At 40.4% G+C, this 26,968-nt stretch overlaps 1 protein-coding gene across 1 annotated transcript in view; it reads left to right on the top strand.

Annotated features, from left to right (window-relative positions):
• Window positions 1-26,460, top strand: part of sntg2 (syntrophin, gamma 2) — a gene marked incomplete at both ends in the record, with an annotated part of 75,802 nt that extends 49,342 nt beyond the window's left edge. Inside the window, 8 exons of the mRNA XM_079216839.1 lie at window positions 2,226-2,355; window positions 5,591-5,629; window positions 6,141-6,257; window positions 10,752-10,823; window positions 11,144-11,353; window positions 25,353-25,445; window positions 25,989-26,099; window positions 26,332-26,460. Coding sequence (XP_079072965.1) covers window positions 2,226-2,355; window positions 5,591-5,629; window positions 6,141-6,257; window positions 10,752-10,823; window positions 11,144-11,353; window positions 25,353-25,445; window positions 25,989-26,099; window positions 26,332-26,460 — 901 coding nt within the window. The remainder of the gene's footprint in view (window positions 1-2,225; window positions 2,356-5,590; window positions 5,630-6,140; window positions 6,258-10,751; window positions 10,824-11,143; window positions 11,354-25,352; window positions 25,446-25,988; window positions 26,100-26,331) is intronic.
• Window positions 26,461-26,968: the final 508 nt, after the last annotated feature.

Raw genomic sequence — 26,968 nt, 5'->3', positions numbered from 1 at the left:
ACGTTCCCACCTAGAATAGTCATTTACCACATTAACAATGTATAGTGTATTTCTAAAAAATTTAATGTCCTCTTCATTGAAAAAATGAAGAGAAAACAGTGCTTTTCTTTGAAAAATGAGGAATTGTCTAAGTGACTTTGAGCGAAATCCGCTAAATTAGTTAAATAGTGAAACGTTATAATCGCTCAGTCATGTTGAGGAGCTTACGTAATTACATAATTATAAAAATATAACGATCTTTTTTTTTAAATGTAGTCCATCGTATCTCTTCTCACAAGGGTTTACAGTACTTTAGCCGTTTAAATGTATTAAATCGGACCTGTGGTTTTTAAAACTCACTTCCTCATTTTCGAAAAAAAGGCCAAGTGCTCACTGATATGGAACACTCTAAATGTAAACAGGCTGCACAGTACTTTATGGCTGAATAAAATACACCCTGTGACTCACTCTCAACCAATCAGAATGCTTGATTTGATCTAGCCGTATTATATATATATATATATATATATATATATATATATATATATATATATATATATATATATATATCTCACTCCCCCTAGATCCCATCTCAAAGGGAGGATTTCAGTTCTGCTCACTGAAGGTGACAAGGTTGTGTTCTCATGACATTGATGCGCCAGCTGTCTGTCACTTTGATTAATCTCTGCCCTTTGGAGCTCTTCATTCACTGCACTCTCATCCCGTCTTGCGTTCCACCCCCATCCCCATTACTGCTTGCCCTCAAAGGGTTTGCATTAATTGAAAGGGATCCAACTGATATGCTGTAGATTTTGTCGAATGTCATTTCATCAGTCGCTCACTTTATCTCTGCAGTTCTCAAGAAGAGAGATGCTTTGCAAGGGAAATCATAGAAAAAAGGAACTCCAAACATCTATTAGTGAGGCTTTACAGTCGTACAAATTGCAGCATAAAGCTAATTTGGATTCAGGCACAATAACACAGAAAGAATTTGCCCCATTATTTAATAAAAGGAAAAAAGTCCAGTGAAAATGATCCCTGGAAAGCCGCTGGGTCAGTACACAGCCAGCGGATCATACGATTTTAACAAGCCGATTGCAGATAAAGTACGAAAGTCATGCTCACCAGAGGATTTGTTAGGAATGCTGACTTTGTAGCATCCAACCTTGAGGAGATGCTGTGTGTGTGTGTGTGTGTGTGTGTGTGTGGGTGTGGGTGTCTATCTGTGTGTATGTCTGTGTGTGTGTGAGAGGGAACTGTTTGGTTAAGCAGCTGTCTTAGACAATTTCCCTCCTCACACTGTGCGTTCGGTTACTTCTACAGTTTCTGTTTATCAGCCTCCACCTCACGTGCCTCCACAGCATCTCCCCGCTCATGTCCAGCACCCAGTGTTCAACGTTCCTTCTAGCCCTGACGCTTTTCCCCCTACTGTTGCAAAGTCTCCGGGATTGCTTTAACCGTCACTTTAAAAGTGCTTCGGTGTGAAGCGACGACTATCTTTGAGGCCAAATGTATCAGCGGCGGAGATGACATGTCACAAAACATCACATTTTGCTGATGAGTGCGATCTCTCTCTTTTTAGATGTCCTCATCAGCGCCCCGTCGACTGAGAAATTGCACATGCGCTTAACCTGGAGGCGCTCCGCGGAGATGGTAGAATCCAAAGAATGTCTCTCTGATGCCAAATACAAAATAACATGCACAGTAAAATGATAACATCCCCATGTGTGACTGGGTCGCTTTCTCAACCTGTTCTGCAAGGTCTATTCTTCCGACATGTCCTATGTTTGGGGTTTCATTGAGTTTTTTTTGGGTATTATTATGTGTATTTTCCCCGATATGCTGAACTATTTCTCTAAGCTTTTGACTTCAGCTACAACTACCCAGTATATTCAAGGGCGCTGCTAAATGTTCTTTTTCCTTATAATTGGAGCCAGTCGCTGAGTCATGCTTTATTCTTGTAGGGACATTAAATCCTTACCATAGAAAGGATGTCTCACCAATGCAAGCCTCATCCTCAGGAGCTCGAGGACTCGTTAAGTGCCTCTCCAGAGCATCTGTTGTGAAGACGTTTTCATAACTAGTTTGTCAAAAGCCCATCAAGAAGTATTACTGCACGTAGTGCAGCACAGGTATTACCGCCTCGAGAAACTCGACAGAAGTAACGAGAAGCTCGAGCTTCACTTTGAGCAACGTGCCTTTCAATCTCCAGCGCCTCTCTAATGTTGACCCGCTCTCTCCTCCAGGTCCAACTGTTTTGAAGTCTTCGCCTTGGATGGAGCCAGCACCAATATTCTTCAATTTTGCACTGCTGCAGAAAGCACCGACTGGCTCCAAGCAATATCGACAAATATCAATGACTTGACACAGGAGAACGTAAGTCCATTTCTAAACATGAGAGACTTGCCCGGGTCTTTATTGAAATTGAAGGTGAAAAGGGAGAGAGAGAAAACAGATTTTTTACATATTTTATTATAATATAATATATTTACATATATTATTATGTGATTTTGAGGAAGCTGAATTTGTGTGGTCACGTTAAGTAATCGCAATGGCCCAAATTATTAGTTTATGCAATTAAAAAGAATTCAGAAAGTGAGTTTTATCCTGTTATCCACTTGTGTGTGTTTTTTGTGTGTGTCCATAACGCAGTGGTTCTCAAACTTTTTCTGTCGGGCCCCACTTTGGAGGAAGAGAAATGTTCGCGCCCCACCGCCCCAACAAAATTATTACAAAATGGTCCAACTTTTTGTGACTCCTCCATCTGTGCTTTTTCAAATAATAGAAAAAGAAAATTGAAATCCCTTTCAAGTAAACCAGATCGCTCCATCAGACAAAAACTAAGAACATGTGCAATCACTTTGTTAGAACATTGCAAATAAAGTTATATCTCTGCAAAAAATAACTAATATTTGGCAAAAAAAATACTTATTGTGGCTCCAAATAACCTGTTTTGTACTAAATATCTTTTCAAGATAATAACAATAACGTTCAACCTGTGCAAAACAGAATGAGTGCAGATGTGTGAGCATCAGGTTGTATCAGTATTAGTGGCTGCAGAGCTGCTTTCCTCTATAAATATGTTTTAAATGAGATGGTAGATTTGATACGGCCGCTCTTAATTAACGCTCAATGTTGAGCTTAGATCTATATTCTGTTTTGAGAGACGCAACAGTAGAAAAGACCTCACGGAGATCTCACGGAAGCTTTTAGCAAAACGCCAAGAATCGTTGAGTCGCGCATCGTAACCTGTTAACGGCGTAACGTAAACATTTCCACAAAAGTAATTTCTCCATGTATTTATTAATGATGTTTTATGTCCGTGTACTTTGTACTTTTGTACTATGTAAAGTTATCATGTTCATGGAGAGAGTGGTCGTCCTGAAACCTCAAGGTCGCCGGTTCATCCCCATAGTTTCACGTTGAAGTGTCCTTGAGCAAGACACTGAAGCCCAAAAGCTTCACAGCAGCACACTGCCCCTTAATTACTAAGGATGGGTAAAATGCAGAGAATAATTTCCCCACTGTGATATTAATAAAGGATAAAAGAAACAGCATCACCTCCCCACGCCCCACCTGTAATACCTCTGCGCCCCACTAGAGGGTCGTGCCCCACAGTTTGAGAACCACTGCCATAACGCCATATTAGGCAAACATAGAAACATGTAATAAATATGTTTTGCCCACAGTTGCCACACATATTTATTACCTTTTGATAAACGACAGCAGCACCAGCATGGTTTTGATAGACCCTTCCTTGAAGCACTCAAGGAGTCACAGTGGCACCTCTCAAGAAACAGCCTCTCGTACCTAATTAATGACTGCAAAGTAGTCGTTCGGCTTGTGCACCTCTCTCTCTGTCTCATTTACTCTTATTTCACTTTGATTATCACACTGATGATGTGATTTTTGTTGAGGATGCAGACGTGTACTGTATGCTGTCGATCGCACAGCTGCCTTTTTAAAAAAGTGTGATTAATTCATGCCTGCGTCACCTAATTACGGACGTGGAGCGTGATTGCTAAATGGCCAATCAGGATGTAATTGTGTGCCCGCTTTGGGAGAGAGCGGAACGTTTGTTTTAATGACCTACAACCTTTAAATAGACTCAGACACCCGAGGGGTCCCTCGTGGGTTTGAGGAGGACTGTCGATGCCGTTTGATGTTCTTTTACAGACAAAAGCAGAAAGAATTGGGGAGCTTGTTAGTGCTTAATTATGTGAGGACTTGAAGTGACAGTTTACCTTCACTTTGTAACGGAGGTGAGGAGAGACGGGAGCAATATGCTGACACAGCAGGGGGCCATTCAGTCTGGATTTTTTTTTGCACTGGTTTGCAACATTTTTCATCATCACCTCCAAGATACACTCTGGAGAGCTAAACAATTTTTCTGAGACTTTAAATGTATACTTGCTTGGAGCCTCAGAGGGTTTTTCACATTCTTTTTTTCATCCCTTTTAAAATCCCTGTTTTTTTTGGGGTGGGAGATTTTCCTGAATTTGTGATTTTGGGCTATCCAAAATAAATTGAATGACATTTTTACACGTCCTCTATCTGTTGACTGTATTTATAGTAAAAGGTTATTTGGTCACATATATGTGAAAACTTGAGATTGAACGAATTATAACATTTTATAGATTTAATATTTTTTTTATACTTGATATTTTATTTAGGTATTTTTACAATTTAACAGAAATACAACCTTCAAAAATACAAAAGAATATAAGAAATTAACCTTGCATCTGGCCAAGCGGGCCATAAAAAGAAGCAAATAAAAAATGTAAGCAGGTAAATGAGTAAAAATAAGAAAACAAAGCAATCAAAACAACCATGCAACACTAAATAAATTCAAGCCAACATACGGATATGTTACAAAACAATATATTCAAAGAATTCTATTCACAAAGTTTCTCTAACTTAGTTATAAACTTATATATGTGGGGTTGCATCTTGATGAAACATAGTGCTTGTCTTTTTAGGAGATACTGAGCTTCTAGAGCCAACAAAGTCCAGAAACCCGTGAGGTTAGGGAGGGCGAGTAATCTGCCCATTTCCTTATTTTGACATATGTCTGGTCCATTTTGTCCATCTAGCCATGGATATGTCTTTTCTCAGTCTCAGAAGGAAGGTCATTCTTTCCATCTCGTGGATTTCTTTAATTATTCCAGTCCAGTTTTCTGTTTATTGGGCATTATCTTGAGCTCTCAAGTACATGAATGAAACTGGAGAAACATTTAAAATAATCCTCGATAAAAATAATGCAATTTGCCTCAAATGGTGAGCATATATAGAATATGTATACACTTATGTTTCGCTAGTCCTAGTCGATGTGTCCTTGAGCGAGACACTTAACCCTGAGTTGCTCCCTGTTGCCGTGTCTAGAGAGAAAAAATGTAAGTCACTTTAGATGAAAGCATCAGCTAAATGGAATTTTATATCTGTATCTGTTATGTTTCTTTAGATCTGCAGATGTAAAAATGTTTAAATAGGGTGTGATGACGTTGTTACTTAAGACTATCTCAACAGTTTCATCCCCTTGTGATCCCATTATACAATAATACATTGAATAGCTTTTTGTAACCACTGATTTTTCTTTTCATTTTCCTCACAGATAAAGATCATCAACAAATACTGCTCTTCAGATGATCAGGTAAGCACACCAGTCCAACACATCTTTCTGAAACCAGACTCCACCTGGGGCTGTTGACTTTGAAAGAAAAGTGTTCCAGAGTCCAGGTGTACGCCATCGTATCATCGGCAGCCGCCTGCAGCTGTCCTGGCAGCTCTGGATTCACCCAGAGGCCGATGAAGAGCTTGCAAAGGAACACTTCAGTCAGCAGATGGTCAGGAAGGAGTCAAGACCAGCATGTAAAAACCCATGTGCATTATTCATCACAAGATCCAGTGGACATAGACGTAGTTTCTACCAGATGAAGCAGCACAGCACATACAGTACAGACATGCTGCTTAGAGGAAAGCAGAGGAACAACCCAAGTCAATATAAGGGAGATTGTTGCATTGCAGCAGCACTGTATAGCTGGGTTTCTATCAAATGTATTCCTGCTCTGTTTATTGAGTATAGATGTCTATTGTGTATATTTCTTTTTTTTAAAATATCAAATAGTAAACTTGTGTAAATGTCATCCTCTACATGTCCACAGATTGTTCACATGGGCTGGGCATGTGAAAGCCCCGAGGGCAGCGCCGCTGGTAGAACCTCAACATTCAAGTACCTGGCACTGAGAGGACCGTATTTTAATATCTTCAGAAGACCCCCGGTAACTAGCGCCTTTCATCCTTTTCCGCTCTGAAAAACTCTACTTTATTCATTCAGATCTGGTTTTAAGCTCATTTCAAAATGGGTTTTGTCCAAAATACCTGAAGGTTATCACAGAACACGTGCAGATGATTCCTACTGTGTCTTCAGCAGCATACAGATGTGTCTTTTTGTCCCATGTGACGCTGCTGCTCACTGATCTGCTGCACGGCTGTATCGTGACACATTTTGGCAGCATCTGTAAAATACTGCACGCTTCAGTTATAATTGAATGAGAGAAGACAGGCGAGCAGTAATTGGTGCGGGATTTATATTTGTTGTGATCATGGCTGGCTGTTGTCTCAGTGAAACAGGGATTATACATGATTATGCACTATTGTTGTTTTCATTTTTACAATGCGACGCTAATTAGATCCTTCAACACATGTCAGATTTATTGCACTGAACTCGGGGATGAATGGATTTTGGTGGTCAAAGGTTATGGTTAAGGTCTCTGTGACCTCACTTTTTCGGACAGACGTGAATGATTTACGAATGTTTTAAACAAAAAGTCTGGCAATATGCACCTTTTTAATCACAGCAAGCTTTGATTTTTGCCACGTCTGAAGTATTAAACCGCACTAGTACATTGCAGGTTTATATTCCAGCTATACTAACAGATTTCATTCCCATCTGGTTAAAGGTGTATTGATCAGTAATATTAGCTGATCCGGTGTTTATTCGTGTAGCAGTGTCATCGTTATCGTTACACCACGCAGATGTAAATAATATTGCTAAAACCTGCTCACAACTTTTTTCATTGTAACATCTCACAAATAGTTTCAGCCCATCACTCTTTTTGGTTGCATTATTCATTGTGTCCTTGCTGAAATTCAGAACAATGCTCCACTGGTGCACGATGCAGCTCCTCATCAAAGTACTAACACAGTCACAGTAATTAACGCCGCAAGGCTTTATAGCCTCAATAATTAAATGTGGTTACAACACATATATAATACATTTTATGTTTTTGTAATGAGTCTTGCATGCTTATGCCAGTACTTTAAAACAAATAGTTTAGACTATATTTTAGACTACAGTCTATGAATGGCAACATTGTACAATATGTCCGATATGCATTGTCTTAACATTTGACTCAAACGTATTCAGTGAGGACCTCGATGTGTGTACTCTGGCCAGGGATGGAAAAGCCTCTTAGCCTGCAGGTTTCGCACAACGAGATACTTAATATTCTCCACCGACGCCGACTTTAATTAAATCTTTTTAGGGTTAGCTTGACATCAAACCCCTGAGACACAGTATGTTACCTGAAATTAAATCTCCTCTGCATTGTGAAAATGGAATGAGCGGATCAAATGTGCAGTGAAACCCAAACCGCACTGTATAATTTAGAAAAGTGTTTCCTCTCCACAAGTGGTCCGACTGAAATCCAAGGTGGCCGCTGGCCAACAGATGATGTTTAATGCAGGTCCAGTATCACTCCTAAATGTTTCCGCCTGACTGGCAGCGCTGCTGAACAAAAGGAATATGGCCTTTTGTGCTGTGTTTGTTTGTGATATGACATCAGCTCTGTTCCCCCATTAGTATGAAACCCATTGTGGTCCAGAATGTGTCTCTTCCATCTTCTGACTTCATTTGGCAAGAGTTTCCGCAGGTTAATCATGTTTACTCTGGACGCTGTGATTTGTTGTGCCGTGCTCATCGGCCTGGTCTGTCCTTCCTCCCGTGGGAGAGCTTTTGTCATACTTTAACTGTTTTTGACAAGCTGTTGTGGCTCACTTTCTCCATTTTAAAGGTTCCCAAGCAGGCTTTTGTCTCTGGTTTTCAATCATGTTCTAAGCTGCACATTTAAGGACACACTTTGTGTTTGGGGCCCTGTCCAACTCAATGGATGGGAACTATATGATGTGGCTTCCAGCGTAACCTCTGTCAACGGATATGTGCATATGAATGCAGAATCTGCAGCAAAGGGATTTTGCTGTATTGGAAGTGTTCTGGTTTGCAGCTGGCTTCAGATGCATGCAGGTGAACAGTCTGTCTGGAGATCATAAGAGGCAGAACTCATTTGCTGAAACGCCATCTCGGAGCACATTCACTCTCGTCTGACAACAATTTAGCTTTTTATTAGCTACAATAAACTATTGAATGGGCATAAACTGGCTATACTTGTAAAACAATACGGTCGTAGACGTTGTCTCTTAACTCCAACTCCATTACTGCTTGTTGCTAAAGTGAATTACATGGATTATGTGCCTGCTGTGGTCCAGTTCTGTACTTTTTTTTTTTTTTTTTTCCCAAGCCTCCAACGCTGGTTCACAGAGCAACTGTGTGGAATACGGCGGCTGTCTGTACTTCACATATTGTCAGCTCCCTCTCTACATTTCTTGCCGCGTGGAAGCTGAGAGACGATAACTCCAGCTGTTTGTTTCCAGGGCAGAGACGAGTGTCTGGCCTCTTCAAGCACAGACGCTCAAACGAGCCTGTTGATGCCATCAAACAGGCCTGCTGGAGGCCGACTGTCTTTCCAGAAAAAACATCAATGCGAGACATTTTTCAACCGCATTGTGAGTGATGCCTCACTCTCTAGAGCCTTCAGTTATCAATGCTCTGTGCCCAGAAATAAGTAATCAGCTTTAAGTACATATTAAGCGATTAAACCATATTTGCAAAGACTCTTAACATCAAGGAAAAGCCTTAACATACCGTACACGGCACACACATTTCTGGGATTTCTCCTTTTTTTCTGATGCAGTCATTTTAAGTTGGCGAAGTCGGTCCTTTTTCCATCTTGGCTTTAAGAACGTAACTCAAGATGTGTGTCCGAATGCAGAGCGTTGTTTCCACTTGACACGGACCAATCCATCGGGACCAGCAAACCACGTGGACGAGCCGTTAGCGAGAGAAGTCGTCAGCCATTATTCTAACAGATTGCATTAGGCCGAGACGCAGTGGGCGGATTGTACAGTCGTCAAAATCCTGGTTCCACGAGCTGGAGGCGTTATGCAGCTGGTGGGTTGTGAGATGCAGCACCTGTCCGCCGGCTATTGTTGAAATACGGCAGCAGCCCGTTTCCCTGAGGTAGAGAGGACCTGAATGTGTAGCAGGGCGGCGTTGGTGCATGCGCTCTAATGAAACACGCCCTGGAAAATCAGAAGCCTCCTGCCGGGCGCAGTTAGTCTGCATGCTATGTAAAGGGTAGCAGCGCTTGAGTCATTCTTTTTAGCCCAGAGGTATTTCAAACAGCACTCAAGTTATTCCTCCAACAACAGCATGAATATCTCCTCCAAGTCTGTGACCCTGCTCGAGAAGTGACATTTTAAAAGGTTTAGTACACAGATTCTACACAATTGGCTGTATTCCCAGGAAGCTACAATATGGATGGATGGATGGATGGATAGATGGATACTTATTCATCCCCAGGGGGGAATGTGTTTGTAGCAGCAGCAAACAAGAGTAAACGTACAAATATTAGGTATGGAAAATACTCAATATATATATACAATACAATGAAATAGCAGAGCGGAACATATTACATTTAGGAAAATGTAATAATAAAGAAAATGCAAAGTGTATGCAGTGTATAGACAGTGAAGTAGAAGTATATACAGTGACTAACTAGTGTTATTGATGATTCAATTGAAGGATGATCTGGCCAGAGGGGAATTATTATAAAGTCTTATTGCAGTTGGCAGGAATGTTCTCCTGCATTGGTCCTTGGGACAGCAGAGCTGAATCAGTCTGTTTTCACTTGATTAGAAGTGGAAGTTAATATACAGTAATTATGACCTCATGTTTTAGTTACAGCATTAAACATAACTCCAAGTCAGCACACATCATTACATCATTGTAACTTGGGTATCCATGACATCCATGAGACAATGCTGCCTTCTGATATCTGCATCGATATCATTATCTGAACCTGAGGCAGCAGATAATGACAAACATCGCAACGTCATCGTTTGCAGTGAAGTTGCAAAAGCAACTCGTTAATGTTCTTAAAACGCGAAACAAAACAAATTGTAGTTACTGGATGTAGCTTGAGTTCTATGAGCAGAGGAACCCCAGGGAGAGGAACTGAACAAGGGAAGAGATGTGACCTGATTATCATAGTTTATAAAGCGATGCAGCGCAGAGAGGAAGCAGCCATTAAATACGCCAGATGAACACAACGCATTAAACCAGTGATGTTTGTATCACGTCCACTTCTGCCCACTCCAGCTCTCTCTATATGTGGCTGTGTAATTAGCTCCTCCATCACACCGTGACTTAAGTTGTTCTAAGGCCAAGGAATGACACGCATTATCCACTAAAATATCATTGCAAGTTTACAGAATTATTGGAGAAGAAACATCTAAATGAAGTATGTTATTTCCCCCCACCTGCTCATCTGCATTACGTATTTGGATAAGGAGGTGCTGCAAACAAGTGCAACAAAAAAAACCTCTTTTGATACGCGGCCTCTTCATCTCACGTTCCTTTATGTTTTATTTTGTAGATCAGTGCCGCTGACTGGGGACAAGCTGAAACAACATATAACCTCTATGAGGTTCTTTTCAAGGTCCACAAGGTAAGTGGAGAGCAGGGTGCTGTGATGTGCATCAGGGGTGCTCAAACTGTGATCACTGCAGCTTTCATCTCAGTATAGATGGCTGCTTTTTCTCATTTTATCAGATGGAAGAGGGTTTCAGGGAGCCTACTAAACAGGACGATCGACGAACCAGGAAATCTACTGCATGAAAGTTCTTTTGTTTAACCTGTGAATCAAGGAGTTTACCCTTCATTCCACCCACTGAATTTAATTGCACATCTTTTTTTCAAGAAGAAGAAGAAAGAAGTGAAGAGGCAGCGGAATCAGTTGCATGTCATAATGAATGCTTTGTGTTGCAGCTGTGGATGGCCGAGGACTGCTGGCTGCAGGCGAGGCTCTACTTGGGGCTGGAGCACTCGCCCGAGCAGCGAGACATGGAGTCTCTGTGCTTCAGCATTCTGGTCGGGCACGGCCAGAGCCACACCTTCAGGGTAGAGCTGGCCACGGACCTGGCTACCTGGGAGAAGTCCTTCCAAAGAGCTGTCTTCTTGGAGGTGCAGCGAATACGAGTCAGTATTTCCACATATTTCATGGCAATTTTGGTGTTGTTGTCCAACTTGGAGCTGACCTGTTTTTAGCTTCTTTTTTTTTGCTTTTTAGTTTTAAATTGGCTGAGAACTACTTGGATAAAAGGAGTTCTCACGCAGCACCTTTAACAACCTCAAATGATGACTTTGATGTTTGTTGAATTTAAGATCCTCGCACTACTTTGTGTGCTTTAAAAGGTGCTCTGTACAATATTCAGATCTTTATGATAACATCAAACAACTATTTGCGATGTAGAGATATAGTGGGGTAATGCACAGAGGTCGCTCTCCTCTCTCTCTGTGTGTGTGTGTGTGTGTGTGTGTGTGTGTGTGTGTGTGAATCCGAGTTGAGCGTGCCCCGATGGCTCCTTAATGGCCGCCACTTTCCATTTCTTGTAAACGGTTCCAGCTGACGACACCGTCCTGACGTGCAGCTCCTCTCAGCTCCCCAGTGAGGCGTCAAACCGATCATATGGTTTTGTTTCTCCCTGCTAATCTAAAAAAAAAAATGCCATTAGCCAGTTTTCAGTGCTATTTAACGACACAACTCCAGCGCCTGAGCAACACTCGCAGTGTGGACATGGCATTAGTCTCTTCTCTGTAGAACTAGATGCATTTTTCTTGTGGGAGTCAAAGCACCAGGATCCACTGATATTCATCATAATTGCTCTCCACATTGCCACATCCTGTTCCATGACTTCCCCCCCAGCCCCCAACTCCCGGCTGGACAAGTGCAGAAACACCCACAGGTCTCTGCTGTGTACTGGAGGGTTATTCTGTTACTTCACTTTATAACAATTGTTTAACCATCTGAGGAAGCTTTGCAGAACCTGTTCTTTGTGAGAGTCTTTGAGAGCCCTGGGTTTCTAGTGGTATTTCTAAAGTTGGGAGGTTTTGCCTCTTTATTTAGCTCAGCTTTAGTTTTTTTATCATTGCGATTGTGGTCAGCTGTGTTTCATCGGATGGCAGGTGTCATCAGTGAGTGTGTGGTGATGGATGGTGTGAGCTGCACTTCATATTTAGAGTGGATTCACTCAATGCAAAAACCCCGATCCACACCAGGCTATTATAGTGGATCAGAGCCAAATAATTATCCAGGATGGGTCAGCTGATTATAGGAGCAGAATCCTATTTGTGTTGCCCTGAATGCTTTTTAGACTCTGGTCTATCCAGCAGAGCATTTTCTCTGTGTGTGTAGAGACAGACCGCCGGTTTATTGATCAGGCCTTGATCACACCTGCAGTGTTTTCTTTGTTTGTTTTTTTCCAGATGTTGACCTCTGTACTTAATCCTCCGTGAGCCGCTCTCCTCTGTGCTGTGACTTGACAACTTCTGTGTTCTGACATTAATTGTTGAAAAAGCTCTGTGACGCCACCAACATGGGTTGCCCTTTACCAAAAGGGCAACTTTACCAAAATTAACAAATCTGTCAAATACAATTATGAACTGCAACTTATAATTTGAGAAAAATTACACTTTGTGTATGTATATTTCTTGCAAACAATCTGACTCTTTGGTGAATAACAGAAAACCAAAGCACGGATATATAATATATCCGTATATATATAATATATCATCAGTTTTGCATCCACTTTCAGTGTCTGAGGGTTTACATAAAGTTGATATGAATATGCAGATTAGGTATTATAGGAAAGAAATATGTAGCTCATTAACTAACAATTAATAACCTATTTAGTTTGTGTTGACGTAAATATTTAACTTTCTGTGGCTCCCAGTGTTCAATGCATGATTAAAAATACAGAAAGTATAATAATCTGCTTGTAGAAAATGATAGATACAAACACTCATATATATATATATATATATATATATATATATATATATATATCAATAACCAAAGCATTTTATAACGTATAAAGTATCATAATGCTTTATGATTATTGGTCACTCACTGACTTTTGTTGCAAGAATCATAGTGCTTTACAATCCCCCTAGTTCTAATACATATATCATGTGTTATGATTATTGTTAAAAAGTAATCTGAGTGCTTATAACTATGATACAATGCTATTAGCAGCTAATAATGCATTGTAAGTGTGGGCGCAATAGAAAGTGTTACCACGATTTCTTATGCTTAATTGTGTTTCTTGCCCTCTAGTTACACAGTCAGTGTAAAGTATATATTTTAGAGTTGTTCTCATGGGTTCTTCCCCTTCCTTCTCTAAGGTTTGCTGTGTTTGGGGTCGATTGTGTTCAAATGTTCATGACTTACTTAACTATGCTTCCATATACGCACTCGCATGCAGGGCCCAACACAGCACTCTGCACTGCAGTTCAATAAGCCTAATAATAATAATAATATATGTGTGTAATGTACTATTGCTAATGTTACCGTCATGATTTTGGATCACTCAAATGCTCCGATACTCTGATGCTTCTTTCTGTACATACTGGCTCTGTGAATACAACTGGGACATACCTGCTTCTAGTAGTAACGATCGGAGTGTACGTGATTTATTTTTTCAAAGTTTCCATTATGATTCACCAGGCGTGTTTCATTGAGGAGGCATGTGCACAGCAGGGGATCCAGCAAAGATGATAGCCTGCGGTATTTAGTATGAAATCACAAAAATCCAATCAATTGTGCCTAAAATGGGAAAGATATGTCTTTCTATAGTTCATGGCATGGACATCATATACAGATGTTTTGAAGTGTGTAGGGATGTACCGAATGATATTTCTTTACATTCAAAGCTTTTTCAAATGAAGCTTTGAACTTCATCACCCGAAAGAAAAATATAGGTGAAAATTTCAAATGGTAATGAGAGAACATTTTAGCACTTTAATCTGCTGTGTTGTCAAATGTCGCTTAATGTATCTTTTAAGATGGTTTCATATTTTACAGGATGTAACTACTATTTTCATCAAAATTATGTCTTAATTGACAAAACCGCATCTCCTCTGACGGATTACATGTTTATGTTCATCCACACTTCACATATTACATACATAACTTGCATTTTTGCACTCTCCTATTGTTTGTTATTGATTGTTTATTACACCTCACACGCTTGATATACACATACATACATACTTGCACTTTTGCACTTCTACTGTTTAAGTTTAATTTAATTCCTAAATGAATACTGTACTTTTCTTTCCTCCCAGCTATTTTTATTTATTTTATTATTTTATTAGTATTATTATTGTATATATCTTTCATCCCTGCTGTTTTGATATCTTATTTTCTGTCTTTAAATTGCTGCTACTCAACACCAAATTCCCCCTTGGAGATTAATAAAGTTTAAACTCAATCATTCATTCTATTTATCATAATGTTAATTTTTTTGACCCGACCCAAGGATATCGCTGCAATCCGCACATCACAGAATTGTAATTTATGGATCTGATCCGGACCGACCCGCTCCTACAGATGCTGATTCCCCTTGTGTTGTAAAACAGATCGATGAAAATCGGAAGTTGACTTGCAGCCTACGAGTGTGTGAATGCTGATGGTGTGTTTGTTTTTCACTGGAGGAAACTACAGCAGACAGAGAAGTACATGAAGTTTAAGGATATAACACGGTGGGACTTGATCAAGAAGAGTGTTCTTGTATTGAACAACAATGCTCTGAAGCTACACGCTCATTATAATGAAAAACAACAAAAACCTAGGAAAACAACTTTGAATCATCCTTCAACACTAGAGTCATTAAGTGCACGTTTAAATGACAGTCAATTACATTTACAATTACATACATCATTACACGGTCACAAGGTCAAATTGAACTAAAGCCAACACATGGATTTGCCTTCCTTTCTTTGACGTAATTATGCCATTTATTTATCTATGTCGGTGTCCTTAATGACAAGTTCCAGCTCCATTATTAACAATGAATATATAAACAGCAACACCGCCTTAAATTAAATTATGTGCTGCCAAACAAAATGCGTCAGAGGCCGCACATGCATGCATTTGGAAGTGCACACATGACACGGTCGTGAAGAAATAATATCTTGCTTTTAATCTCCACAAATATTATGATTGTTTGCAATTTTTATTGAACAAACAAGAATAGAAGAAAGATAAAAGACAACTTGCAAATGCATACATAATCACAAACATACATAAATGAACAAAGGAATGCAGGAGGCATATAATATAAATATACAGTAATAGAAGTATTATAGAAAAGTAGTTTAGAAGGATACAGTTCCACAATAAGTCTCGATCCTGCTGTAGCAGCCATGTGTTTCTATTATTATTTCCGTCCACTCCCTCTCTGCCTGACACACATTTTGCATTCCCTTCGCTATTGAATTAACTTAATTATTAAAATTAAAGAGTATCAAGTGATACAATATTTAAATGCAACAGTGAACAGCGTCTATTTCCACCAAATATTCTAGTAACCACCCTTCGGTCTGCCCACACTCACCTACCACAGCCGGTAGGAATTACACTCTAGACCCAAAAAACACAAGTAGCACTTAGTGAATAAATTGGTGAAATTGGGCTGTTCTTTATTTGACCCGAGTCCCGGTGGCTCCATGATGAGCACGTGCTTAGGCTTCCTTGCTAAAAGCACAAGTTGAATTAAGAAAGTCTGCCACACGTCAGGTCAGACTCTGCCTGAAATGTTCAACGGTGCATTTTATAATTTTACCCAATTCCCACCCTTTCGCCCCTCAAGTGCGGCCAACCAAAGATAATGGCTAGAAATGCGACAAAGCCTGGGGTGGCTTTGGTACTCAGGACCCTTAAACAGGGACATTTATAAATAATACAAAGCTGAGCACCTGTCAGATGATATTTGAATCACCGGCACACTGAAATCCTTTCCGGGTCAACATGGGAACCAGATATCATTAAATGTCTTCCGACGTCAGCTGTCCTGTGGGGTCAGCCAGCAGCTACAGGACACGGGCTCTTTAGCAAAAAGCGTCAGTCTCCGAGTCTTAGGAGCCGTGAATAATCCCTTTTACGTTGGGAGGACTCTTGTGGTCACTGACAGTTTGGAGTCATAATTCTACTGGACTTAATTACATTCTCCAGTTCATTCTGATCACCGCTAAAGCTTTAAAACTGCTCGATCGAGAAAGGACCTGGGTGTTTTATACACAGCAACGTGACGTTTTTATTAGTGTACCAGCGCCAGCTGTTTGTTTTCAGCTTGTCCGTCAGCTCTATTCTCAGGAATACATTATCTAAGGCGCTGGTCCCCAACCACTGCCTTAGATAATGTATTCCTGCGAAATATGTTTTCAGCCAAGTTCCCCCTAACCAGCGCAAAATCCTTTTTGGTTGACAAAAGGATGTAATACACAGCGCTGTGTCATCTGTATCTGATTTAATATAGAATATACAATTCAGTTTATGAACATACACTTATATTTTATTGAATATTTATTAAACACAATTTTTTTTCAAGGATTTTTTGAATGAATGCTCATTTTAAATACATATTTTTTTACCCCCATTTGAGAACCACTGACCTAAGGAAGGAGGGAGTTTCTTTAAATGTAATGCACTTGGACTCAAAGAAAAACTGATTTATAATTTGGTGGTCAAAGGTCACTGCGACCTACCACAACCTGTTTTTACCCTTAACTCAAGAATTCACATGCTATTGATGCCAATTTTACACAAATATAGATATATATAGTGAATATGAAGTGAAGACAATTCAGACATGGATATAAACTGCAACACGACTTGTTGGCGAAGGCGGTCATTCTAGTTCTCCACCTGTTGTGTCGGACTGACTTTAGCAAATGAGCTTCCTGGGTTAGTACTGTTGATACATGTACAGTCCATCTAAGGACACATTGGTCAAATTAAGCAGTTTAATATACGTTTGACTGAAGTGCCTTCATCCCTTTATGCTTGTGTTATTGATGTGCTGTCCAGAATGCAAACGCCATCAACAAGTACAGTGGAAATGTCCGTGCTCAGTTCAGTTACAACGTATGAAGAGGACCTAACCTTACAATAGTCCCCTCCCTTTAGGGCACCGTAACTCGCATCGGAATTACATCCCCATAAGATTGCACCGCAAGGTCGATCACAACCACGGGTCCCACTGCTGCCCCTTGTGGCTGATAGCAGGACAACACCAGTCGTAGTTGCAGTGGGCATATTTCTTCCATCAGCCACAAGGGGCAGCAAAGAGATCAATCCAGCTTGGCCAACTGGATTCAGGTGGAGGTGAATTTTTCAAAATGTACGGAGTATAAATTTACTCTCAGATGTACCTGGACTTAGGTACAAGAATTACAAGCACGCCAGAAAGTATCAGGGACGAGTCCTGAGCGGGGGCTTCGTGAAATGAACCCAGTGTAACGGTGATTACAGAAGACACCATAAATATACTGAAATAAGTACATATAGAAGGAATACTAATTCCTCACGTTGACCTCTTTTCCTCAGCATGTATGAGAGAACAAATATCTTCCACTTCATAACTATTACTGCTTAAACTCAACGGTTTCAATATTTAATAAACGAGTGTGGTTGCGATCTCTAGACGTTCCCTTGATTAAAAACCGGGAACAATGTCGACATGAAGCGCTCCACCTGTGACCACCAGCATGCCGTGGGAGCACGCTGTCATTGTAAAAATGTGAATCGCTGAACAAAATGCTTAATTCATGTGTCGACTTAGAAGCTACAGATATAAAATCGGAGCACATTGCATTTCCCTCATGCAACACTGTGGGTACTGCTCTATCCACGCTCTGCATACTGTAATGTCCCTGAGCACAGCGCACGGAAAAACATTCACCGCTAACAAGCCAACCACGGAATAGAGGACAGATCAGCCTTTAAAGAGCTGTAAGTTCAGACTTTATGGCGGAGCCATTTCACAATGCTTTGCTAATAACTCCATATGCAGTCGATGTTTGAAGAAATAATTTCACACACTTCAGAGCAACAGAATCACAAACGGTAATCATTATTTGAGAGTTCTGTTACTTGCTCTGTAAAATTGCTCTTTAAGGCATTCAATTATGAACACACAAGTTTTTAAACAAGAGACGCAATTGCCAATCCAAACATCAAGTGGTGTGTGTGAGCTCCATGAAGAGCAATACTGAGTAATAGTTGATACGTTTAAACGTCCTTTTTATTTGCCCTAACCTGTCCAATCACATAAAACCCGATTCAATAAAAAAAAAACGACAGCTAACCCTTAATGTACTGAAAGTTCTGTTAGGATAGCGTCGGCTGTTTTTTTTTATCGCAAACTCTTCTGGAAGGATCATCTACAGGTGAGGATGCTAACATTTAGCCTGGGTTTGCAGCTTTAGCTTCAGTTTTTAACACAATACAATTTGCATATCGAAGTCTCACAGTGTTCTTGTTTGAATAAAAGTCTTATGAGGGAAAAAAGAAGTCAGCTGTAAACGGCATATATTCAACCTCCTCATGAAGCTTAGTTAACTAGCTACAGCTGATATAATCTTCCAAGGACAGGCGTCATCTTCAACACCTCCCTGGAGACATGCCCCGTACCAGCCTTCTTCAAGGCCTGCAAAAAAAAAACAAGGATCGCAGGACTTCATGACTACAGCTCCACCGCCCTGACCTCTGCGGTCATGAAGTCTTTTGAGCGCCTTATCCTGTCCCAGCTCAAAACCCTCAGCGGCCCACTCCAGGACCCCCTGCAGTTCACCTACAGACCCAACAGGTCTGCAGACGACGCTGTCAACATGGCACCCCAAAAGGGTGATTGGCTGCAATCTGCCATCCCTCCATGACGTTCGCCTCCAGGACCCTGAGGCGAGGAAGAAAGCTTGCAGCCGACCCCTCACTAACTGTGTGAGTGCCTTCCCTCTGGCAGGAGGCTGTCAGGATCAAAACCTCTTCCCTTCCACATTTGGGCTCATGAACAAAGCCCTGGACCCCCGCTGACTCGGACTCCTACGTGCCCAGGACAATTACATACATTTACACCCCCTTGCACAACTCACTTTGAAATATACACATGACACTTTAATGACAGCCTTGTGTTAACGTACTGTTTGTTTGTTTAGCAATTATTGTCATGCCAAATTCCCTGTTTGCACAAAAGTATTTGGCAAAAATCCATTTCTGATTGTGATTCAGATTTTTGTTGGCAAAATGGATGGTTAGAAATAAAAAGCCTGCTTTTATCTGCCTCTGTCTGGAATCAAGGATTAATGGTTTCCAACATGACTATGCATTTTGAGTTGTAAATCTGGCAGTTATCAATGACTACGTTTTACACGCGCAAAATATTCTTCTTTTTTTTTTACCCATATTCCGAAAAAGACAATATTTCTGTTTACATGCAGCCGTGCATATTCTGATTAACGTAACAATGACCGGGGCCATTGAATGCCACGTTGATACATGGAGAAGTGGAACAGCATTGAGCCGCCGTGCAATTTCCTGTTCTGAGTCACAATGATTTAAAATAAGGGAAAAATAGGGCTCGTAATTGAAAGTTGATTTGCCTGAAAAAAATAATTTGCAGATTTTTCCAGATGTCTCTTTCCCAATGTAGGTCTATGGGAAGTAGTCTTTTGCAATCCGTGGCATCATGTGACCGACCCGGAAGTTGTAAAGTCACATTTTGGCCACTTTTTAAAATTAGCTTCCAAGCCCAGCGGTCTTCCTGAGCCTGGGTGTCGGGTGAGAACAGGAAGCTTGACGGGATCAGCAAAAACGTTTTTGCAAACGGCCGATAACATTCTAATAATACATGAATGGTAATCCTTTAGAAACTGTGAAATGTTATGCTTTCATTTATTTGAACAAAGTTGGAGTTGAGTGATAAGCGAAGCTTTACTGTCATAAGCCAAGTTTCCATAAAATAATGCAGTATGTCAGTGGTCAAATATGCAATATATTCAGTACTGCCATGTTAAGATTAGATTGTAAACTTGGCAGTGGATCCCAAACTGAACATTAAATAGATTGTCCAGGTTTTGTCTCCTCTGTGCACCTTGTGCCACATGATATATGGAACCAGGAGAGGAGGATAAAGAAGAAGCAAGGCACTCACCAAGATCACAGTCCTGGATGAAGGATCACCTCCTGAGTGAGAGGAAGAACGCCAGCTAGAAAGCCCAAGTGGACTGGTTGGATATGTGCGTTTCGATAATGTTAATCAATTTACATCACTTGCTGTCAAAACCAAGCAGCTGGGTGGATGCAGAATGGATGCGTTGCCCTCTTTCACTGAAACAATAGCAAGTCCCTCTGCGCCACACAACATTAGCTTCAAAGGGGGGATGATAATATGCAGGAGTGTTTGATGCTGCAGTCACACGGTTAGCTCATGAATCCACTCTGGATGTGACATAAATGTCAGCTGTCAAGTTGCATATAGGCATGGGCCTGTAGTGTTTAATAACGCTGTACTCTAAAGCAAGTGCACTTCTTTCTGAGTCAAATCTGCATGGGCAGTTTTCCCCCTTATCAGTATAAAAGTATGAAATATGATAATCAAGCATTTTTTCAGTCTTTAATGATGCAAATGTGGGACACCTTCCTTTGGGAAACCAATGAAAGCGATGAAGCGTTTAAATTTGCTTGTGATTCTATGTTCTCCAGCCAATTAGCCGAGCCTCCTGTGGCTTCTGAGGAACACTCAACGCAGTCCAAGTTAGGATGAACTTCAAATTGACTGGATGTGAGCATTACATAAACATTGCTGATGGGGTAGAAGTAGGTATAACTAACAAAACTGTCCAGCCTGCGTTTTCCCTCTTGTTCACCCTATTTCTTTTCTTTTTTTTTTGGTAGAAGCCCAACTTGGCATTGATGAGGTATTTTAGCTCACAGCAAGCGGTCTAGTTGTGCCATTATTCACTTTTAGGGTCTTCTGGCTAAGATCCCTCTCCTTTTGTCTTTGAAAATAATCAGGAGAACACTCCTGCTAGAAAGAGGACACTGAGCTCATTTCACTTTTTCTTTCCCCAGTATTCAAAAGAAAATATGCAACTTTTAACCAAACTCTTAGTTTAAAGTGGCTATAATCAATATGGGCCACATCTACGATCGTTCTTAAGAAATCTAGGTCGGACTTTCTTTCCCCACGTCTATTATACATTTAAAATGAATGAACACTCTGATGCACATCAGTAGATGGTTCTCAATTAACATAATTGGTGATTGATCATGTTATTTTTAGGCCCAAAGTAGGCCTATTTCAGCACCCTAGGCATAGCCACACAATGACATATTCACTGCAAGATGTCGCTGATTATGCTCTGAGAAGGGAACACATATTCCAGGACCGTGTAGATCTATTTGCAGAGAGCGACAAGTACTTATTTGGTTGCTGTCTTCATGGAGCTGTGCAGTAGTTTGGAGCCAGCATCTTTTTTCTGTCATTTTTTATCCAATACTGACTATATATGTCATCTTGTTTGGCTTTCAGCCACTGCAGAAGTATCTCCACTTCAGAGCTATTGAAAATATATATATATCATTTTTTTTTCTTCACGTTTCGAGTCAGGTGCTCCACCCAGACTTTAGTTTGGGTATTCTTAACTTCTTCTTTTCAATTTCCATGTGTGCACATGGCCCTGCAGTCTCATGCTCTAAAATTGGATTGGCATGACATTTTTCCATGCAAATTAGGCACACGCTTCAATTTACAGGGACAAAGGGATTCATCATTGTAAGAACACAAGTGCAAACAATTCAGCGATTTAAAATGATCGTTTGAGGTAGTGTTGTCTGAGGTACTTCTCCATAGTCACGGTGTTACCCACAGTAGATGGTGGTATTCCCACCTCCAGTTTGTAGAAAAAGGCAACTGTGTGCTATCAAGTTGCCTGTGTCTATCTAAAAGGTGATAATGTGTGTGTTGATTTCGCAGCTTGTGCCCAATGCCCTCAAGTGGCAAACGATTACTTCTATAGGGAGAAGAAGAAGTATATAATATCAGCACAACACACACAAACAGCAGCTAAAATAGATGAACAGTTCTAATGCGCATTGCCAACAGTTGGCACGTGTCACACCGGTAAAAGCCATTATCTTTGCATGTAGACGTCTAGTTCTTATTCTACTACTGTTGTTGCCAAAGAATGTTAAATGAGTTGTTTATGATGAGGCATTTTAAAGAGATGACATTTGATGCACAGCGGCAACACTATCTCTTGGGAATGCATATGAATAAGCGCACCACTTGTAAGGACATTTTGTGTGTTTAAGTTAAGTAGTCAGTGCTAGACTTTTGATTTCATGCGTAACAAGAACAGCAGTCTCCTGGGTGAAAGTCCCCAACTATGACTTTTCTCAACTTTCTTGCTCTTTATTTGATGTCCTCTGACTTCAGGAGCACTTGCTCTTAGTGTCTAATGTGGCCACGGCTTGAAATGACACACACAAAGCTAAAAATACATAGTGACAAAATAACTGAAACTAGTGCGTTATTCGTAGCACATTTTGTGATACCATTCCCAAACCAGAGTTTACACCTTTATCTCCTCTCACTCGTTGTCACCAAATTAGAGTACTGCAGTGCAATACTATACACTTGTGAGAATATGTTTTTCTTATACCAGTCCTCTGCTTTTTAAAGATGTTGTGTATATATAATTCCCCACACCTCCATCAGACTTTGCTACGGAGATGTTCTTTAAAAAAAATTCTAATTCTCCTAGAAAAATCCCTTCCAATTAGTGAAGTGTAGTCACAGTTCACCATGTCACAACATAGTCTTGCATGTGGTGACAGGAAGAACTTGTCACTGTTTCTTATGCCTGTCACAGCTGAATTCACGCCACTACTAAAGACAGACGTGTGTGTGTGTGTGTGTGTGTGTGTGTGTGTGTGTGTGTGGGTGCACTCTATAATTGAAATCATCATATTCCTGCTGTGTTCTCAAGTGAAAAGAAAGAAGGGAATAAAAGCCATATATAACACAAACAGAAAATCTGAATACACTTCTTGGTATTCCAGCAGTGGAGGACAAAAAAAATTAAATCATGTGGCAAAAGCCTTTAGAGGGATATTGCTCCACGGAGAGTAGAACGCTTACACATCAGTGATTTTCAAAAGACCTATAAAAAATAATTGTGAGACACATGCTTGTTTGTGTTGCAGCAGCAGAATGAATGTAAAGGATTCATGGCATTCAATTGACATTATCAGGATGCCGCGCCAGATGCTGCTTTTGCTTCCAGCTCACGCAGGACAAAAGAAAATCAGATCTGCTCTTGTTATCAGATCTTCAAAGTCTAACGTGAGACCGGCACTAGAACACATGTAACATGTATACACGAGCCAAGTAATTGAGTATAAAGACATATCATTAGAATAGAATAGAGTAGAAAATACAATTTACTAAAACGCGTCCGAAATTGGTAGCTTTTCCAATAATTGGTACGTTACTGTAGCTGGCAAGCTAACTGCTAAGGCGTTACCTAGTGTCCCCTTAGCAGTTAGCTTGCCAGGCACTAATTTGCTTGCAGGAGTGAGTCACAACGACCTTTAATAACTGTATTAATGTAGGGTGACCAGACCTCCTCTTTTTCCCGGACATGTCCTCTTTTCGAGACCTAAAAAAAGCGTCCGGCAGGGATTCCAAAAACGTCCGGGATTTTGCCTCGTTGGATATTTGTGTTTCTCTGGGTCTTTCACAAACTAGTTATTACACCCTTACAAGTTTTGGAAATGGTATCTCCCTTACGTTCCACCTTCTTGCGCGAGCTCTGACTGTAGAGAGAACTGTCATTGGTCGACCGATCTCAGTGTTGCCAGATGCGCGATAATTATCCTCCAAATCAGCCATTTTGAGCCTTTGGTACGATACTTCGCCATTTCCAATCTGGCAACACTGAGCACCTTGCCACCTCTACTAGTTGCATTGTTTACAGCAGCACATGACATCTGCAGCCATGCCGAAACTTAAATGCAAGTTCACGGACGAACTAAAAAAAAAAAACATGTGGCCATATTAAGAATTTAGAATATTGTATTTGTTATCATTATTGCTTTAATATATGAGGAGGACTGAAAAGTGTCTTCATTTTTCTATTTTAATATGTGGCCTAAATGCCACAAAAAATTTTTTTTTACATTTGCACTTTAACAATTTTGTTAAAGTTCAATAAACAGATGTTCATATAGTCATTTGTGACATTTGCATGCATCCCCCCCCCTCTCCCCCTCCCCGCGACAAAGTGTCCTCTTTTTCACAAACTCAAATCTGGTCACCCTAATTAATGAATGAGTCATAAGCCTTTTTCGCGGAAGACATTGTTGATTTTCAGATTCCTGCCATTGTGCATGCTGGCTGGCTGTTGCTGGGAACACTTGAACAGAACAAAGCCATTGTTAGTGTCAACGCTTGTGGTAACAGCTGAGCCAAAATGTTATTGACAATTATGCCATTTCAAATGCAGGTGAGACAAGCCACCACACCTTTTCAGGAGAATTTTTCCGGTCATTCATGAGTGGTCACAGCCTGATGATTCAGTGAAATAACACTTAATTATATACCTTTCATACAGTGAACATGTGTACTTGTTAACTAATAATAACATCATATTAATATTGGCTACGTTCCACTCAGGTGTGCCAGTTGGCGGGTCATGCAATTTTGAATGCTTCCTCACTAGCTGGGTTTACCGACACACATGCAGAGAATGGAGCCATTGCTAATGCTATTCGTTACACCTGTGCTTCTCCTGCCATGAAGGAGCAAAGCCTATTTTCTGTGTTCTGAAAGAGGACAGTAAATGAGTACTAAGACGGAGATGTGTGATGAATGCCAAGTGAATTATGAATTCATCCCCTGCCAATATTAGGCGGCATTCACCGCCACAAATTGGGATCGGGGAAATGATGGTGTTATTTATTTACATACAGTACAGTCATAGTTAGAAGTAGCATGTAATATGTGCTTCTGTGGTCTTTATGTATGGCTGTCGTCTTGGATGCTCATACAGAGAAATATACCACAGTACTTTATGCACAGTATGTCAGTAAAGAAGGATATCTAAACATGAATGGTTATCAATTCTCTCTCAACAGTCCAAAAGCTACATGTGCAGCAGCCAGGGGAATGTGCTGTGCTTCACGCTAGACTTTGGATCGGGGTTCACCTGCTCAGAAGGCACTTCAAAGGTGAAGTATTTCTTAGCTCAATTATTGTTGACATCCGGATTATGTACTGTTCCTCCCTTAAAACCTCCCGAGAATGCAGTTTGATGTCTTTCTTTCTGTTTTGATACCCAGTATTTATCCTGACCCACTAAGGCTTCCATTGTATTTGACAACATTGTTTTAATAGCCACAGAATTAGACCCTTGAATGCCACCAATTTTGCACAATGGACTTTCCACAATAAAGTAGAGAGTAGCTGTCTCTCAGATAATGGTGTGTCATTGTTAAAGACATTTTTTAGGAATTATTTTGGCAGCCTTGCCTCATTTTGAGTGGGTACATTTTCTGACCATATTAATCGCTGCAAGAATGTCCCAGCACTGAATTCTAAAGTACTAATAAACCTTTGTCATAAACTGTACAGTCTTAAAGTACTGTTGCACATTGAAATGTCAGGTCTTGATCATGCAGGTCTCTTTGTAGTAAGACATGGTATTTAAATCTTCTACTCATTATTGAAATCCCTGTGTTGCTGGGTTTCATAATCCCCTCCCTCCCGTTTAGACCGCGCTGTGGCGATATAAGTTCTCTCAACTTAAAGGCTCCTCCGATGATGGGAAAACCAGGGTAAAACTCCTCTTCAAGAATGCTGAAAGCAACCAAATAGAGATGAAGGTAATTCAAATTAAGATTTTTCTTCTTTTTTTCATCAGAATTTTTAATGAGCTGTAATTTTACAAACGTCATGGAGCTAATGGGTCATTTTGCAGAATGTCAAGTGAGAAGGTATCCCTTTCTGGTGTACTAGTGTTATGAATTCAGTTTTTCAAGAGATCTTAAGTTTGAAAATGTTATTTAAAATACGAACTTGTACATGTCGATGCGTCTCTCTGTCCTCCTTTTTCAGGAACTGGAGTTTGCTAATCTAACAGCCGTCCTTCACTGTATACATTCTTTTATTGCTGCCAAAGTGGCCTCCATGGACCCTCTCTTCATGTGCAGTCAAAGCCTACCTGGAAATTACATGAACACTTAAGACGACCCGTCCTCATTGTCATGTGCAGCTGTGGCAAATATCAGCAGTATTTTATTTTCTGCACAGAGCCAATTGATATGTATATACTGTTCTTGCTATTTTTGTATGGACTACTGAAAATAATAAATATTTGTAAAAGACTGTACAAGTAGATAATGTATGAATTAATTGTGGAATGAAGATGTTATTTAAGTTTTGAGAAAATCCAAAACGGATGAACAGTTTTTTCCTTTTCTTTGATATTACATTATGGAATCTCAGCGGTTACTTCTTGTCTCCTTGTCACTTTGAAAGGCAGCGTCCGTGCCGCCATATGGTGGAGAACTGCCATACATTTGACAACAGGACATGAATCGCTAAACATAGAAGCTGCCACTAATCTCAGATGGTGCCGTGTCTACGAAGAATAATGATGCCGTACCTCCATCTAGTGAGTCGAGACATTTTTAACAGACATAATGAATCTGATGCTGGCTTACTGTCATGGGGGGATTCGCATTCTTGACAG

This window comes from Taurulus bubalis, assembly GCF_910589615.1.
Source record: "Taurulus bubalis genome assembly, chromosome: 4".
In the NCBI taxonomy this organism is placed as follows: Eukaryota; Metazoa; Chordata; class Actinopteri; order Perciformes; family Cottidae; genus Taurulus; species Taurulus bubalis.
This window is presented reverse-complemented; position numbering and strand designations above follow the sequence as displayed.